The sequence below is a fragment of the Paralichthys olivaceus genome, chromosome 21 (assembly GCF_024713975.1).
Source record: "Paralichthys olivaceus isolate ysfri-2021 chromosome 21, ASM2471397v2, whole genome shotgun sequence".
In the NCBI taxonomy this organism is placed as follows: domain Eukaryota; kingdom Metazoa; phylum Chordata; class Actinopteri; order Pleuronectiformes; family Paralichthyidae; genus Paralichthys; species Paralichthys olivaceus.
In genome coordinates, this window is record NC_091113.1 from 10,665,683 (window position 1) to 10,681,183 (window position 15,501).

General features: G+C 40.1%; 3 protein-coding genes across 4 annotated transcripts; 2 read left to right on the forward strand and 1 right to left on the reverse strand.

Moving 5' to 3' along the window:
- Nucleotides 1-30: 30 nt before the first annotated feature.
- On the reverse strand, nucleotides 31-3,545 carry gnptg (N-acetylglucosamine-1-phosphate transferase subunit gamma). The gene is made up of 11 exons (XM_020083493.2): nucleotides 3,380-3,545; nucleotides 3,207-3,261; nucleotides 3,062-3,129; nucleotides 2,928-2,982; nucleotides 2,733-2,816; nucleotides 2,166-2,259; nucleotides 1,772-1,886; nucleotides 1,591-1,673; nucleotides 1,067-1,195; nucleotides 860-941; nucleotides 31-761 (listed from the first exon to the last, which is right to left on the reverse strand). The coding sequence occupies exons 1-11, from the start codon at nucleotides 3,543-3,545 to the stop codon at nucleotides 682-684; spliced, it is 1,011 nt and encodes a 336-aa protein (XP_019939052.2). The 3' UTR covers nucleotides 31-681.
- Nucleotides 3,535-6,670, forward strand: tsr3 (TSR3 ribosome maturation factor). 2 transcript variants are annotated; one of them, XM_020083495.2, is made up of 7 exons: nucleotides 3,535-3,685; nucleotides 3,814-3,962; nucleotides 4,344-4,554; nucleotides 4,932-5,125; nucleotides 5,230-5,397; nucleotides 6,064-6,118; nucleotides 6,386-6,670. In XM_020083495.2, the coding sequence occupies exons 2-7, from the start codon at nucleotides 3,842-3,844 to the stop codon at nucleotides 6,537-6,539; spliced, it is 903 nt and encodes a 300-aa protein (XP_019939054.1). In that variant the 5' UTR covers nucleotides 3,535-3,685; nucleotides 3,814-3,841; the 3' UTR covers nucleotides 6,540-6,670. The 2 variants fall into 2 exon arrangements, with proteins under 2 accessions (XP_019939054.1, XP_069374134.1); XM_069518033.1 differs by having other exon boundaries at nucleotides 3,641-3,962.
- Nucleotides 6,671-6,907: 237 nt separating this feature from the next.
- pdpk1b (3-phosphoinositide dependent protein kinase 1b) lies at nucleotides 6,908-15,260 on the forward strand. Its single transcript, XM_020083079.2, has 14 exons — nucleotides 6,908-7,066; nucleotides 8,998-9,288; nucleotides 10,011-10,053; nucleotides 10,173-10,310; nucleotides 10,442-10,586; nucleotides 10,706-10,803; nucleotides 10,912-10,987; nucleotides 11,103-11,171; nucleotides 11,412-11,508; nucleotides 11,645-11,818; nucleotides 11,937-12,154; nucleotides 12,340-12,397; nucleotides 12,750-12,902; nucleotides 13,031-15,260. Exons 1-14 carry the CDS (start codon nucleotides 7,043-7,045, stop codon nucleotides 13,142-13,144), a joined length of 1,698 nt encoding a protein of 565 aa, XP_019938638.1. The 5' UTR covers nucleotides 6,908-7,042; the 3' UTR covers nucleotides 13,145-15,260.
- Nucleotides 15,261-15,501: the final 241 nt, after the last annotated feature.

The window sequence follows — 15,501 nt, forward strand, 5'->3', positions numbered from 1 at the left end:
ACTATATCTCATCTCTGTCCAAAACATAGAGAAGGTGTATTATTTGTATTTATTTGACTATTTATTCAGATCGCAAACTTGTCACAATAACAAATCTTTGTACGAAGGTAAAGGATGATGACTGGACCTCAATGACAAACTCAATCAAGCTGCACCGAATTAAACACAAACTCAGAGATCAGGAAAATAGTAGAAATGTTCTAAAACACCCAGTCTCACAATGTTAAAGATCCTAAAAATATCCACTTATCAGGATCCACACAAAAATGATATCACACCCTTCCACCAAGTTTGTGGAAATCTGTTTACTTGATTTTGTGTTATCTTGCTGACAAACAAGTAATGGACAGGGGTGAGAAGACTTACACTTGAATATAATCTGAATATATTTTTTCACCTGAATTAGTTTTGAGGGACTCAGTCTTCCCTTGTTTAAACTGCAAAGTTGCTAAACTGTTATATTTTTAAAACCATTTTTATTTAAAGAATTTGAGTTCTGCAAGAGTGTAAAAAAGTTTGTAGTCTGTACATGAGTTAGTTTCTTTTCACAGTTTCACTTATTTAAATAAACCTTTAGTGCCGTCACCAGTGACAGCAATAGCCATAGTCTCTGTTGCTCAATAAAATCCAGCTGGATGCTTGTAAATGCCACGAAGCCATGAACTGCTCCAGGTGCTGATTTCACTGCAGATCGATGGGGCCGTGGTCTCCTCTTAGGCGTTGATCCTTAACTGTCACACTCACTGTACCTTTTGCTTCATCTGTAATAGATGAAGATAGTAAATATTACACATGGGACTGTGTACATATAGGGTGTGTAAATGTAAATCAGTGAAGATTGTTGGTGGAGACCACTTACTTGGCTTTGTATCAAAGGGAATGTTGTGTTGAGTGAGGAGAGCGCGCAGTCTCTCAATCTCTTCTCTCTGTTTTTCAAAGTCCTGAACATAAATATATTAAGAGAACATCAACAACCTCTTGATGTATACAAAGCAGTTTTGTAATATGACTTTTCTGTAGGCTATCATTTAAAAGAGTGTGTAAATCTCTGTATAAATGCACATACCTCAGTGCATTTCTGGAAGGAGTTGTGTGTTTCTGAATGGTCTGCAGCCTCTGGCAGCTTGACCTTCACTTTGTGGCTCTTCAGGAGACCAGCATCTTCAAAAATGTCCCTCAAAAGATTGTTATAACCCTGCAGCAAACATACACATTGCAATTATGCACAAGTCTGTTATATAGATTACTCAAACTGGAATAAAAAAGGTAAACAAGTACCTTAAAAGAAGCAGATATTTCAGATATTGAAAAATCTGTGTATAATTTTAATTTCAAACTAAACATGAACAATTTGTGTCTGTTTAACTCATTCTGTGTTTTAAAGTATAATCTAATGGCATTTAGCCTTTATATTGGATCGATACAGTGAAGGTGAGTGAGGAAACAGGGTGAGAGAGTTGGGGAGATGCACCCTAACCATTCAGCTCTAAATGAGTATGCATCTATATCAAAATCTTGCATGTGACCTAAACTGTCAGTGACAAGGATCAAACCAATCACGTGTCACTTCTCAGCCAACCTGCTCCGTACCTGCTCAGTAATAAGACCTTCGTACCGAGCCTGCTCAGTTTCATCCCACTCCCCCTGCAGTTTCTCGGTCAGTGTTGGATACACTTAAAAAAAAAAAAGCATACAGAATGATGAAAAAAAAATCACCAGTATCACTTATTTACTAATGACTTGTGTGTGAAAGATTGTTCTAGAGTCTTACCTAAAAGAGAATGTGGATGGCAAACAAGTGGTGTCTCAAAGGTCAGCAAGTAAACACAAGTACTCGGCTCTGAAACTTGAGCAAGCTTGCTATTTGCACTGCAGACAAAAATCACCTACAAAACAATGGCAAAGACAGTGTTACACAAATCATACTGTTGATTTAATCATGACTTTGAGTTGATGTGTTGTTGGTCTGGTATGTTGAGGTGTGTGAAAATTATGTGTGTAGACTTTTAGGTTCATATTAACCAATTTCAGTCATTATCTCCACAACTGTTACTTTATTAGTCTTGTATTCTAGAAGAAACACAGACACTGAAAGATGAGCTCCTAAATCCTGTTAAAGGATGAACAGAATATGCTTCCATTTTTTAAAACCAAACCACGCTAACCTTTGTTTCTCTGTTTCTGGTTCCACAAGTGTCCCCGTCTCTCATCCACATCCCTGTGAAAGTGTTGTTTGCCATTTCCCACTCATGCCAGATCCTGTGAGGAACACAACATATGATGCTCTTACAACAAACCCACTGCACACTGCCGATTATTCACATCCTGATATCTGCAATAAGAGGTCCCTCTAGGGAAGGGCAAGGTAACTACAGATGTTCTGATAATCTATGAGTACTGAAATCTACGCAATGATCTGATACCACGCCTTAAGAGTATAATCGTTTCACTCAGAGAAAACTGAAATTTTCTTTTCCAAAAAATAATCTTATCGTCACCGCTCCAAAAAAGCAGTATGCTGTATTAACCTGTTTATTAAAGTGGTTAACCTAAGCCAGACCATACAGCAATGATAGTAATCACCCCTTTCAAATAGGGTTAGTAGCATACAGTTCTTAAAATATGTCATATATAATTATGTATATTACATTTCTAAATACACTCAGTCCAGGAATCGATATCAGGAAGGGAAAAATGGTATCAGAACATCTCTTACAGTAACAGCATCTTACCCCAGTATCCCACTGTAAGCATTCCACCTGAAGGTCTGCTCGTGCTGGGTGACGTTGTGAAATGGGCAGAATTCATATTTGTACCTGTACAGTGAGCCAGACAGTCCAGTTTATTGCAACAGTCCAGCAATCATCCTCCAAAATATTAAGTAGGAGAAGGTCTGTGAAAAACATGATGATTTGTAACATACTCACGTCGACTCAGTCAGACTGAAGCACTTTCCGGCAAGCCGGTGAAAATGCTCTGGGCCTAGAGGATAAAACATGAATGTGTTTTGAGTCGGTGATTAAATTAAATGCAGGGTTTAATCTGAGTCCCACTGAATTACCAGACACTGGAGATGGAGTCACTTTGGGTTGAAGTCTGCTTCCCTGGGCCAGAAAATGATTGTTCAAGCTGCACACAGAAGAAGCTCAGTCAGACAGAAGCTGAAGTCAACAAGACAATATAAAGATATATTCTGCTTGACGAACCCAAATGTGTTTGGCTCCTCGACTATCTTCATTTTACCGGCGGACACATGGTTTACTGTGTGAAAACTCAGGTTAATAAACACAGCAGCACAGCAGCAGCGTCTGGCACATCCGTTTTACAAGAGTAAAACCAAATATATTCAATACTATATTAAGTATATTATAGTACTTACCGAAAAGAGACAGACACACCGTCCATATCTTTATTAAACTGTATATTCCGTTACACAAACAGTGCATGGTTGGTTTGTGAATGTTTAAAATGTCACATCGGATTGTTTTCTCACTGCATTTCCTGCTTTGCTGGTCGCTCGTCACGTGGCGGGTCACATGGGACATCTGAGCATGCGCAGTGAGCTCCTTGCGCTACGACGTGCTCTCCACGATACGAGCATAAACAACTGAAGTGGATCTAAAACGTTATTAATGAGAGTTTAGCCTCACTGAAGTCGAAGGCGACTTGTGTGGGGACAGTGCCTGTGAGTTAGGAAAGGATATACATTCGGTTTTAATACGAATCATTGTGTTTATTGTTAGATATGATGGTGGTGTGGTTAGCTAGCTAATGTGAAAGCATGTAAACAGCAGCTGGCTCGTTTTAACACAGGCTGGGATCTGACCATAGCTGGTGCAACATGGGGCGGAAGAAACAGGGGAAGTTTGTGCGCCCTGACAACAAGGGCAAAGACAAACGACACAAAATGAAGGGGAAGTCCTTGGAGGCCTTTACAGAAGAGATGCACACAGTGTTTGAAGGTAATTATTTAGAATTCAAATTCGTGTCTCAGCTGATCTGTGCTTGCCTTCTATTTTATATGTTGGCAAGTACAACATGACCAAAATGCTTAATGAAATACTCAAGGGTAAATAATTGTAACTGTACCTAAGTTTCTACTATGGAGCATTTACATGACATTCATGTGTTTTAATGTGGAGACCATAGGTGGAGACACACGATCTTTATCTATTCAACTTCTGAGGTTATGATTAAATTATGTTGGGTATGCAGGTGTGTGAGTTTGTATATATGTACAAATATGAATGTTTTTATTTTTATTATTTATAAGGTATTTATTAATTTGTTGACATTCACATCATAATGGAGCCTATGTCCTCTGTCACTGTCATTCTTTCCAGCGAGTCTTCACGTAGAGGAAGGAGCCGAGGCCCCTCAGGTGAAACTGCCATGTCCACTCGCCATGTGGGAATTGGGTCACTGTGATCCTAAACGTTGCACTGGCAGAAAGTTGGCACGCAAAGGGTTTGTACGCAACCTGCGCCTCAACCAGAGGTTCAATGGACTCATACTTAGTCCGATGGGCACAAAGTATGTTACGCCGGCAGACAGGTGTGTTGAGTCTTCTTCTGCATCAACTACACTAATAAGAATGAGTGCAGGGCTGCAAAGAATCTGTATGGTTTATTATAGTAATAACACATATGGATTATAAAATCAAGAGTCAAGCCAGAAAATATGCACATACATTTCATAATGAAATTAAGCTCAGCATATTTAAATGTGCAAACTCAGTGTTTCTAGTAATTGTTTTTTATTTGATTACTGATCATTCAAGCTCTTTTTCAATGTGTTTACTGCATGTAATTATAATTGTTCCAAAATAAACTTATTTTAATAGAACATTTTCTTTATAATCTTTATACTTGTGATAATATGATTATCATAATCTGTGATTTAAAAGAAACCATGTCGGCCTTTATGCACAGAGAGATTGTGGCTCAAAATGGTGTAGCGGTGATTGACTGCTCCTGGGCCAAACTGGAGGAGACTCCCTTCAGCAAGATGGTCGGAACTCATCCCAGGTTACTGCCGTACCTCGTAGCCGCAAACCCTGTCAACTACGGCAAGCCTTGCAAGTTATCTTGTGTTGAGGCTTTTGCTGCTACATTCTGCATTGTAGGTGAGTATGTGGCTTCACTTAACCAGGATTTATGTATTGGATTGACTGCTTGTTGTAACCAGGTATGACAGGGAAACTCAGCCACATTTTTTCTGATTTTGCAGGTTTTGAAGAGCTTGCAGTGCTCTTGTTGCAGAAATTCAAGTGGGGGAGAGTGTTCCTGGAGCTGAATAAAGTTCTGCTGGAGCGCTATGCTGCTTGCCAGTCAGAGGAAGAGCTGCTCTCTGTAGAGAAGGAGTTTCTCACATCCAAACCAGAGGAGGACGACTTTGGTAAAATCAGGAATAAATATATTGATATACATATTTATGTGACAGTTGCAGTGGTTTTTTTTAACCCAATATCTGCTGTTTTTTAGTCTTGGTTTGTCTTCATGTAAAATCTGTCCCTGAAATAGTTCTTTTTATCAGACATTATAATAATGAAAGCTGTCTTTATGGAGTATTACAACTTAATCATGAGTAATTGCATTTTACGGAAACTGATCTTACTAACTCAGTCTGTTTATTTTGAAGTTTCTCCAACATTGGTTGTAGTTTTTGTTTTTTTTACTGTAGTGACTCACCACTGCAAATTATTTTCTGGAAAAACCCTGTTTTTTTTTTATTAATTAAAAACTAAAGGGCTTTGTTAGTTGTGGCATCTGACTCATAATTTTATAAAACTGATGTGTTCCTTGCATTGTTCCTCTACTAATAATCAATAATCCGATGTAATTTACTTTTATGTGGTACTTACTTAATTTGTTTTTGATTAATGTGATTCTATTTGAATTGTTGGACTAATCAGAGATGCAGGCAGTGATTCAGAAGTCTGGGACAAGGGTGATTGTTTCCTTCATGTCTGGAAAATTGCCCCACACATGGAGAAAGCTGCATGCTATTGCTTAATGCTGACACAATTTTGTTCTTGAATGAAATCGTCTGTCTTGTCCACAGATCCTTTCGATGTTAATTCAGGAGTAGAGTGTAGGAATCTCAACAGACATCAGTGGTAAGCTTTTAGTATTTTTCTTAAAGGCATTAAATGTGTAACTTCTATCAGAAAGAGGCAATCCCTCACACATACTGCAAATCTTCTTTTGATGTGCAAGCTTTTAAATGAGCAATTACTACTGATCCAGTCATTTTAAAGCTGTCAGACAGTTTTGTTTTTCTACTTTGCATTAAAAAGTGACCAAAAATGAATAAACGATAAGAACTTGCCTGATTCCCATGGGTATGTTTACTTAGCTCATTGACCTGTCATGTTTGTATTCAGTGTATCTGAAGACGATGATTCTGATGAGGACACGGATGCCTCTGAGGACGACGAGGACGAAGCGGAGGATGAGAAAACGGAAAGCAACGAGGAGTCAGAAACAGCCTCGCATCATCATGAAGTGGAGGAGAAGGAATCAGGCTCTTCACAATAAAGCGTATTTTAACCATCTGGGATTCTTTCTAACACAAGGACACAAAACTTGTTTTACTCCAACATGAACTGATTGCAGTTTTGTATCAACACATGAAAATAATCCAAATAAATGTTTTTCATGGAATCAAACGCGTGCCTGCAGACTTCATTCAATCTAAGGTGCATGGGTTCTTTTTTTACGCTTGAATTAAAATGCCATAAAAGATGTGGAGATCAATCTGTGCTGCATTAACATTAAATCTAAAACACTGGTGCAAAGACAGTCTTGTTGCATCTGAATGTAAAGAACTGCTGCCGTGTGGCTCCGTGTCTCTGAGGAGGAGAAGTTGAGTCGGTTGTAAATGTGGCGAGGGGGGCGGACACAGCGGGACTCTCCTCTGCTGTCCTGCGTTAACATTGTTGTGGAACGACGTCACAGCTCGAAAATGAAGGCGCAGAGGCAGCCATTACTGGAGCTTCTCTAATTATTTTATTCCAAATAAATACTCGAGGGAAACTCCCATGGCAAGAGCTACAAGTCAGTTGGTGAGTGTTGCAGCTTTGACGCGAACGACGATTCGAAGCCGGTGCTGAAAATGTGGAGCGCGGCGGCTGTTTGACAACAAATAGTTCGGTGGGGCCTTCCTCTGTGGAGCGGTGCTAGCCGCAGAGGATCCTTCAGCGTTACGACTCACTAGCCAGCAGCGCTAGCTCGCTAATGTTTGCTAACACAACACCAAATGTTTGCTGCGTCGATCGGGTCTGTCTAACACTTGGCTTGTTTCGCGATTACTGCTCACTGGAAACAGTTGGCGCTGAATTATTATTAAAATACACTTGCTATCAGTTTTATGTTCCGCAGAGCCATTTCCCATGGCCAGCATCTGTTGGCTAACGTTAGCTACACGGGTTCGCGCTTTCCAACGATGATGCTACTTGCTAACGAGCTAGCCGTAGCTTCATCGCGTTCCACCTTTAGTTGGTAGGTAGCATTTTAAGGTTAACGTGCTGAGGCTCGACTGTCAACCCATTAACTTTCACATTTTGACATTAACGTCAGCGCAAACACTTGGAACGAGACTAAGCGATGTTCCATGCGAGCTACAGCGTGTTTTGAAGTGACTTATGTTACCTGGCTTGCTAACGTTAGCTAATTGCCTGGCTGTTAGCGGTAAGTTTGTAACTCGCTGTCAGCGATGGCCGGCTTTATTTGACAAGGCAGCAGGAGCTAGCGTTAGCCTCCTAGCAGCCGTGAGTTAGCTAGGAAAGTTCGCTCGGGCCTGTTACCCGAGTACGGACGATCGGGTTAATGCTACGTACGCTTTTCTGTCAGCAATTTCATGTTTTACCAATGGTAATGGATGAGTAGATAGTAATGTGGCGAGTTGTCAACCCTACAGTCTAGTCCGGATAAGGCAGCTAAATGGCCACACCTTGGTTTTGAATGAGAAGAAGCTAGGCCAACTGTACTAACTAACACTAACTGAGTTGTAAGCTGAATAACATAATCGCTGTCTGTTTAGATTGTCCAATAAGTAAAAATATCGAAGGTTGGTAGAAGCCTCTAAGTATTAGAAAGTACAACCTGTCGCTGTGTGTTATGTTTGAGACTTAGACTATAATTTGGTGAGTGTCTCGTCAGTGTTTGTTTGGCAACTCGATCATTTACATACAGATCAGATTGAGTTCTTTGCAGTCTCGGTGGTGAGAACACCTGTCACATGAAGGCAGTAACTTTCACACTGTTTTTACAACTTAAACACTGGTGGGTGGGACCACCAGGCTCAGAATCTGCTTCTTCCATGGTTGTTCCATGTCCTTATCAATTCCAGACTTTGCTCCTCAAGTGGTCTCATTTGAAATTATTTATTTAAGTCATTATATCCCCCTAAGTATTGCAGCACTGACCTTGGAAAGTGAATTTAACCTACATGACACAGATCCTCAGTTCCATCTATTCTAGAGTCATATAATCTTTTTATGGAAGACTTTTGGTAACTTTTTGTTTTGTTGATTATATTCTATAGTTTGAGCTTTTCATTGTATCAACATTTGCTGTTCATTTCCTAGTTTTATTGTCTTCTCTTGTTTCAGGAAGTTAACTATGTGATGTAGTATAACCAAACAATTGCTTGCAGTCAATTTCCATAAACAGTTATTCTTTTAACAAATTGTGATCAATAGCAGTTCTCACTGGCACTTTGGTATGCTAATATTCATTCCTTCCATTCAAGTGATTGCTAGATAAGACCTAAACTTGCCAGCATATCTATTGCTAATCACTGTGAAGGAAAAGTATTGTGACTTGTAGTTTTGAGTTCATTAAAAGGTGTGTTTCGACAGTTTTAGATTATGAAGAAACAATTCAAACCACATGGATGTGGCTTCTTTTCTTCTTTAAAAACAAAAAAAAAAACAAGAACAAAAACCGCAATACTCTCACTGATATATTCTCAATGCTTCCTTTCTTGTTTCAGTATGATGTTGTGCCCATTCAGCCCAGTGTTGTCATCTGTTCCTGCTCGCATCCATCAATGGTAAGAAACCACCCTGACTCCTGCTCGCCACTTGCTATCCCAGGCGCAAGCAGTAGCCACTGTCCCAGCATGGAGGGCTCAGCCTCAGGGGCTCGAGCTGTAGGAGCGTCTGCCAGCAGCCAGGTCTCAGACCTCCGCGCACAGCCGGCTGTGCAGACCCCTCAGCCACGCAAGAAGAAGCCAGAGGACTTCAGATTTGGCAAGATACTGGGAGAGGGCTCCTTCTCAACGGTATGTAACTTGCATTCCATTTAGCGTTTGAATTATACTTGGGTATATGTTGCTACATGCTAGCATTCTTTTTATTAATAAACCTGGATGAGTCATCCTCAGTGCAGTTGAGGTGTAATGACAAAACAGGGCCTAAGATTTACTAGATTATGACATAAGCTGCTTTCAGACATGCACTGAACTCCGCAGTTCTTCTGTATTTTGTCTGCAGAAGGTGCATGTGTGAAAGCAAATGTCTTTGCCTAGTATAATGTCTGTTGAAATTCAAAGTCAGTGTGAGAGCACAGTGTGGGATCCCCACTGGATTCACTGTGAGCGAGTAGGGGGGTTGATGGTGCTTCTAACAAGCGACAGAGGTAAAAAATAAAAATAAATAAAACAAATATCTCCTGGTGAAAAGGCGGTGACACACATGGAGGACACTGACAAATGCGTCAAGAGAGTTTGTGGTGAGACACCGGTGTGTATGACAAGAAAATCACGTGATCTCTTAATACGTCGCTTCCTGCCTCTGTCCGCTGCACCACCCCTCGTCCAAAAAATGCAGAGGATTTGTTGCTGTTGTGAACGCATCTGTGCTGAGAACCTCCTGCTGTGTTGTGCATGTTTGAAAGGCAGACTGTGGGTAAACTCCATAGCCAATTCTCTGGATTTTACCCACAGGTCATGTCTGAAAACAGCTAGAGTAACATGCTGTGTGTTTTCTGTTCTTTCATCCTCAGGTTGTCCTGGCAAGAGAGCAGGTAACAGGGAAAGAATATGCAAGTAAGTAATGCTGCCGCGACTTTCAATGAATGCAGTGAATTACACTTTATTAACAATATAAAGAAATTACATTTGTTTTACCATTATATTATACTGAAATTCTCTTTTCTCTTCTCCAGTTAAGATTTTAGAGAAGCGCCATATTATGAAGGAGAACAAAGCCCAGTACGTGAAAAGAGAAAGGGATTTGATGTCAAATCTAGATCATCCATTCTTCGTCAAACTCTACTTCACATTTCAAGATGATGAGAAGTTGTGTATCCTTTTAACAAGTACAATTTGTCAAGTTGTGTTTTTATATAAGTAACATACATTTTTGAATATGAAAAGTTGTTTTCTAACATTTCATTTCCAGTAAATAAATTGATCCTTAACTCACAGTTCTTAGATTTTGGTCTCAGCTACGCCAAGAATGGAGAGCTACTGAAATACATTCGCAAAATTGGTTCATTTGATGAAACCTGTACTAGATTCTACTCGGCTGAAATAGTTTGTGCTCTAGAATACTTACACAATAAGGGGATAATACACCGGTAAGACTTTCTGTTGTTTTCATGTGTAATGATAGTTCTGTCCTTCTTGCTGTTTCCCTAATGTAATTCTTCAAACAATATTAACTGTTTGCTTTCCCACCATAAACTAAACCTTTTAGAGATCTGAAACCAGAGAATATTCTTCTGAGTGAAGAGATGCACATCCAGATAACAGATTTTGGGACAGCAAAACAGTTATCATCAGACAGTAAACAAGGTATATTCACATCACTGATTTTATTTATGCCCCAAGTTGTCAGTTTACTCTCTGTGAGCAGTATAAATGTATTCATGTCTTAAAATGATTTATTGCATTGTTTGGCAGCAAGAGCAAACTCCTTTGTTGGAACAGCACAGTATGTGTCTCCAGAGCTGCTAACAGAAAAATCTGCCTGCAAGAGGTAACTAGGTTCGATCATCATGCAGCTCACACTTACTATTCACTGTTCTGTTTTAATGTTTGTCAGATAAAGATGGCCTTACATCTTAACTTTTTTTATGTTTTTCTTCTCATAGCTCTGACCTCTGGGCTTTGGGATGTATTATCTATCAACTGGTGGCTGGTTTACCACCGTTCAGAGCTGGGTAAGTACTGAGGGGGTGTTGCTTTCACAGTTCAGTTAATTCTCATTAAATCCTGCTTCAATAATGGCTGATCATGTTCTATCGCTGTTTTTCCCATTTAAGTTAACTGTTAATGATTATTTCAAGTGCAACAAATGCTACGTGAGAGAATAACCCTGCCTCAGCAAACAATATCTTACTTATGGCACACTTTCCTACAGTCTTGTTAATGTTATTTTCCTCTTGTGTTATTTATTGTAGAAATGAGTACCTAATATTCCAGAAGATAATCAAGCTGGAGTATGAATTCCCAGAGAAATTCTTCCCCAAAGCGAAGGATCTTGTCAGACAGCTTTTGGTGAGTTGTCAAATACCAACTGCAACTAAATGTTGCTGAAATTATTTTGGCATATTAGTTATCTTTGCTGGTCATGTTATTTATAGAGCAGTGTTTCTCCATTGAATGAAAACATCTGTTTCTCCTTTCCCGTCAGTCACTGGACCCCTCCAAGCGGATTGGCTGCGAAGAGATGGGAGGGTACGACCCATTGAAACAGCACCCTTTTTTCGATACCATCTCCTGGAGTGACCTACACCTACAGACACCCCCCAAGCTCACGCCCTATCTGCCAGCCATGTCCGAGGACGATGAGGACTGCTACGGAAATGTAAGATTTCAATGTAATGTTTTATGATTGACACCTCAGGAAACCTTGTACAAACCACAATTCTTCAGCCAAAACCCACTTTATCTTCTCTCTCTGATTCTCTAATTTCCAACCTCAGTACGATGATCTCCTGAGCCAGTTCAGCAACATGCAGGTGGCCCAGTCCAGCTCATCACACTCCCTGTCGCCACATGAATCCACGCCCCCAAAGAGGTCCAGCAGCAACATCGAGCAGTACATCCATGACCTGGACAACAACTCCTTTGAGCTGGACCTGCAGTTCACTGAGGAGGAGAAGCAACTACTGCTGGATAAACAGACCACTGGAAACCCCTGGTAAACCCCCCTCTACATGTTTCACCCTTATCCACTTGTTTACATGTGTGTTAGTGGCGTGAAATGTGGTGCAATTTCTATTATTGTATGATCAGGATACGTATTTGTGTAGTTGTTAATATACACATTCTAGGGCAGGAAAATCATGTAAGTTGTCACTAATCTGGTTTTGCTTCTTTACTCAGGCACCAGTTTGTGGAGAATAACCTGATCCTCAAAATGGGTCCAGTCGATAAACGGAAGGTGTGTAAAATCAAGCCTGTATCAATTTAAAGTTTTATATTGCATTACTGTAGTGTTATACAGCGGGATCCAATATCATTCCCCTTAGTGATAGGAAAGTCATCTCAGATGTTTTGACCCAACTTTATGTATCATAAATTTACATTTCTAAGAAGATCAAATCTGTCCAAGTTGAATCTTTTTATGAGGTAGCTGTATTTCCTAGCACAGTGACTTCCTATAACATTGCTCAGCCTCTTAGCATCCAGGAAGTAAAGGGGAATTCCCTGCTGTGGTGTGGAAAGTCTCTTTGGCCTAACAGCCCCCTCTGTTGGTGATTTAATGTTTTGTGCTGTGTGGCATTCCATTGCAGGGTCTGTTTGCTCGGCGGAGACAGCTGCTTCTCACTGAGGGACCACACCTGTACTACGTGGATCCTGTTAACAAGGTCCTGAAAGGAGAGATTCCCTGGTCCCCAGAGTTACGCCCTGAGGCCAAGAACTTCAAAACCTTCTTTGTTCACACGGTAATTGACTGTTTATTTCTGATGTCTGTGCTGTACACTTCCCTCCAGCAATATGTCGACACTCCCCCCTGTAAAAAAAAATTATCTCACTTTTTAACATATTTGTCTTCCTCTTCTTCATTTTGCAGCCTAACCGAACATACTATTTGATGGACCCCAGCGGAAATGCTGACAGATGGTGCAAGAAGATCCAGGAAGTGTGGAGAAAGATCTATCAAAGGCACCAAAACCCTGGCCTATAGGAGTACAGTTCCTCCTGTGGCCACTCCTCTTTAGCTCTGAGGCCAATCACTGAGCAGAGTAACACCCTCTTTAGTGCCCTTCATCACCGCAGTGTAAACAAACTCTTAGAGACGCTGGCATCTAGACCTTGTTTGTTTTCCTGAGTAGAACCATGGGAAAAATACAACTTTGGATTCAGGGTTGCTTTGCTTGTTCTTTGTGCTCTCTGTGAGGCTTCTATTGCATTTTTTCCATGTATGGATGATAAGACTGCCACCATGCACATCTGCTTTTTGTACAGTCTGCAGGAGGAATAAGAAGGGCAAGCTTTTCCTATAGAGTGAAACAAGCTTGGGTACTGCTAGGACTATCTCAAATGCAAGGACTGGTTTCCTGCTTCAATGATACCATAACACAAAATCTAGCTTTTGTGAACCAGAGCCTATCCTGTTATCTTAATTAAACCATATCCTAATCCTACATCATATGTGCAAGCTGTAGTCAGGCCCCACTTCTAGTGCATATACTCCATAGTTGTAACTAATAGTGTAAGCTGATTCAGTCTCACACGTTTACCAAACTCAAATCCTACACATATACATATATATATAATTTTGTCAGAGCCCAAATGTTCCCACGGTATTTGAGTTGTTATTTTATTTTTTTTGTCTCTTGGTACTTGCTTATTGCAGTCCAGTTAAGGTCTCTATGTAACAAAGCAGAGTGCTGGTCTGCAGTGAGACATGGGTCTGAATAAGTCTCTGTACAAGTGTGAGCCTTCCGTAGCTGTTACTGAGGATGTATTGCTAACAGGGGGTGGGTAAACATGCCACTAGCTTGTACTTTCTAATCATAACTTGCTTATCTTTCCTGCATGGCCAGTTTTGTAGCTCAGCTTTGTCCGCTTCTCTCTCCTAGGGCACTGGAGTTATAGGTTATTCAAGTTTAAAGGTGGGTATTTTTGACTGCATTGGCAACCATTGCGAATATTATTGGATGATTTGGCTGTTCTGTACCATTCACTGGCTATTTCTTTGTGGTGTGAATTCTTTCAATTTCCTTTTTTTCGGTGGGATAGTCGGCTCATCTTCAGTACGTCCTATTGAAAACGAAATCTTATGTGCTGACCACCCCATGCTGAACAGAAAACTTTCATCAACAGAGATACATACACATACTATCATTCTCGGAAGCAATCACAATAAAGCTGTCGTCCCTGGACAAAGTGGCAGAACTGCCTCGTTGGGCTTATTAGCCCGTATTTTTGTTTTGTTTTCATTCTGACGTTTGGCCCAATAGAAATTAAAGCGATTGATTTAACTTGTGCTCTTGTTTTAGCAATATGTATTATCATGATGCTTTTAATTTTTGACATAATACCTTCAGGTCCTTCCCAAAGGTCCTCTTCCTTCAGCTGAGTCTGTTTGTGCAGTGTGTGACTGGAGTATAGGTGAATAGGACCCTCAGGCCCTGGGGCCCAGGGGCCCAGGGCTGGTTGTGGTTGGATGTCAGTTAAAGGATATCTATCTGATCCAAATAACCGATGAAAATTGCTGTATCTGTCTATAAAGTTGAGAAAGCACTAGAGAAGTGTTTTCCTCTAGTTAGAGAAATTGTTTGAATCAAGTCGATGGCAGTCGGTTACATTGTGTATGGAATACTCTACCTGGCTTGTAACTGACTAGAACTGTGATGTACAGATGATGTATTATTAAAATCTGAAGCAAGTAATGCAATGATATTAGGATACAGTTTTTGTATTTTTATTCTTGTATAAGGTTATTTGATGGCTATTGTTTAGCCTCTAGTTCATTCTGTGTTATTTAAATTCTAATATATGAATCATATTTCGATTGAAGTCATGTTCAGGGGCCATGTTGTGTATGTATTGAGATGTAAAGCCTTTGAATGTGAATAATTATTGTAAACTATAATATTTTACAGCTTTTTTCTTACTATATCATACATTTTCTATTTGCTCAGTGATTTAATCATATTCTGATAATTTAATGAATCTGTTCATTCTCTCTCTGATTATTTGTGCGCTAGGTCAGTAGATGTTGAATGATGAATTTTCCACTTAATGCTTGGTAGTCCAGTAATTAAAGCATGTAGGGATTTAGGCATACAAATAAAGCCATGTGTCCTGTCTTCTGTTAACAACCACAGTCAATGACACAGGGAAATCAGTGGCAATGGCATCTCACGTTTTTTCTTTTTGCAGCATGTTAATAAAATACAGGCCTGTTCTCAGTGCAGGTGTCGTGGAAATGACTTAATGCACTTTAACCCTGCATGGTCTAAGTCCATGTTCTGTATAGCGATCATAAAACCCTACACACTAAACATACTGGTCTCAGCAGCAGGGGATCAGTGC

Excerpts from the sequence above, each read along its gene's own strand:
- gnptg (XM_020083493.2), bottom strand. The coding sequence starts at position 3,545 with ATGTCCCATGTGACCCGCCACGTGACGAGCGACCAGCAAAGCAGGAAA. Across the intron at positions 3,262-3,379 it reads GGTGTGTCTGTCTCTTTTCG|TAAACCATGTGTCCGCCGGT; the intron begins GTAAGTACTATA and ends GTTTTCACACAG. Across the intron at positions 3,130-3,206 it reads GAGGAGCCAAACACATTTGG|CTTGAACAATCATTTTCTGG; the intron begins GTTCGTCAAGCA and ends TTCTGTGTGCAG.
- tsr3 (XM_020083495.2), top strand. The coding sequence starts at position 3,842 with ATGGGGCGGAAGAAACAGGGGAAGTTTGTGCGCCCTGACAACAAGGGC. Across the intron at positions 5,126-5,229 it reads TGCTACATTCTGCATTGTAG|GTTTTGAAGAGCTTGCAGTG; the intron begins GTGAGTATGTGG and ends CTGATTTTGCAG. Across the intron at positions 5,398-6,063 it reads ACCAGAGGAGGACGACTTTG|ATCCTTTCGATGTTAATTCA; the intron begins GTAAAATCAGGA and ends TCTTGTCCACAG.
- pdpk1b (XM_020083079.2), top strand. The coding sequence starts at position 7,043 with ATGGCAAGAGCTACAAGTCAGTTG. Across the intron at positions 7,067-8,997 it reads CAAGAGCTACAAGTCAGTTG|TATGATGTTGTGCCCATTCA; the intron begins GTGAGTGTTGCA and ends TTCTTGTTTCAG. Across the intron at positions 10,587-10,705 it reads AATAAGGGGATAATACACCG|AGATCTGAAACCAGAGAATA; the intron begins GTAAGACTTTCT and ends TAAACCTTTTAG.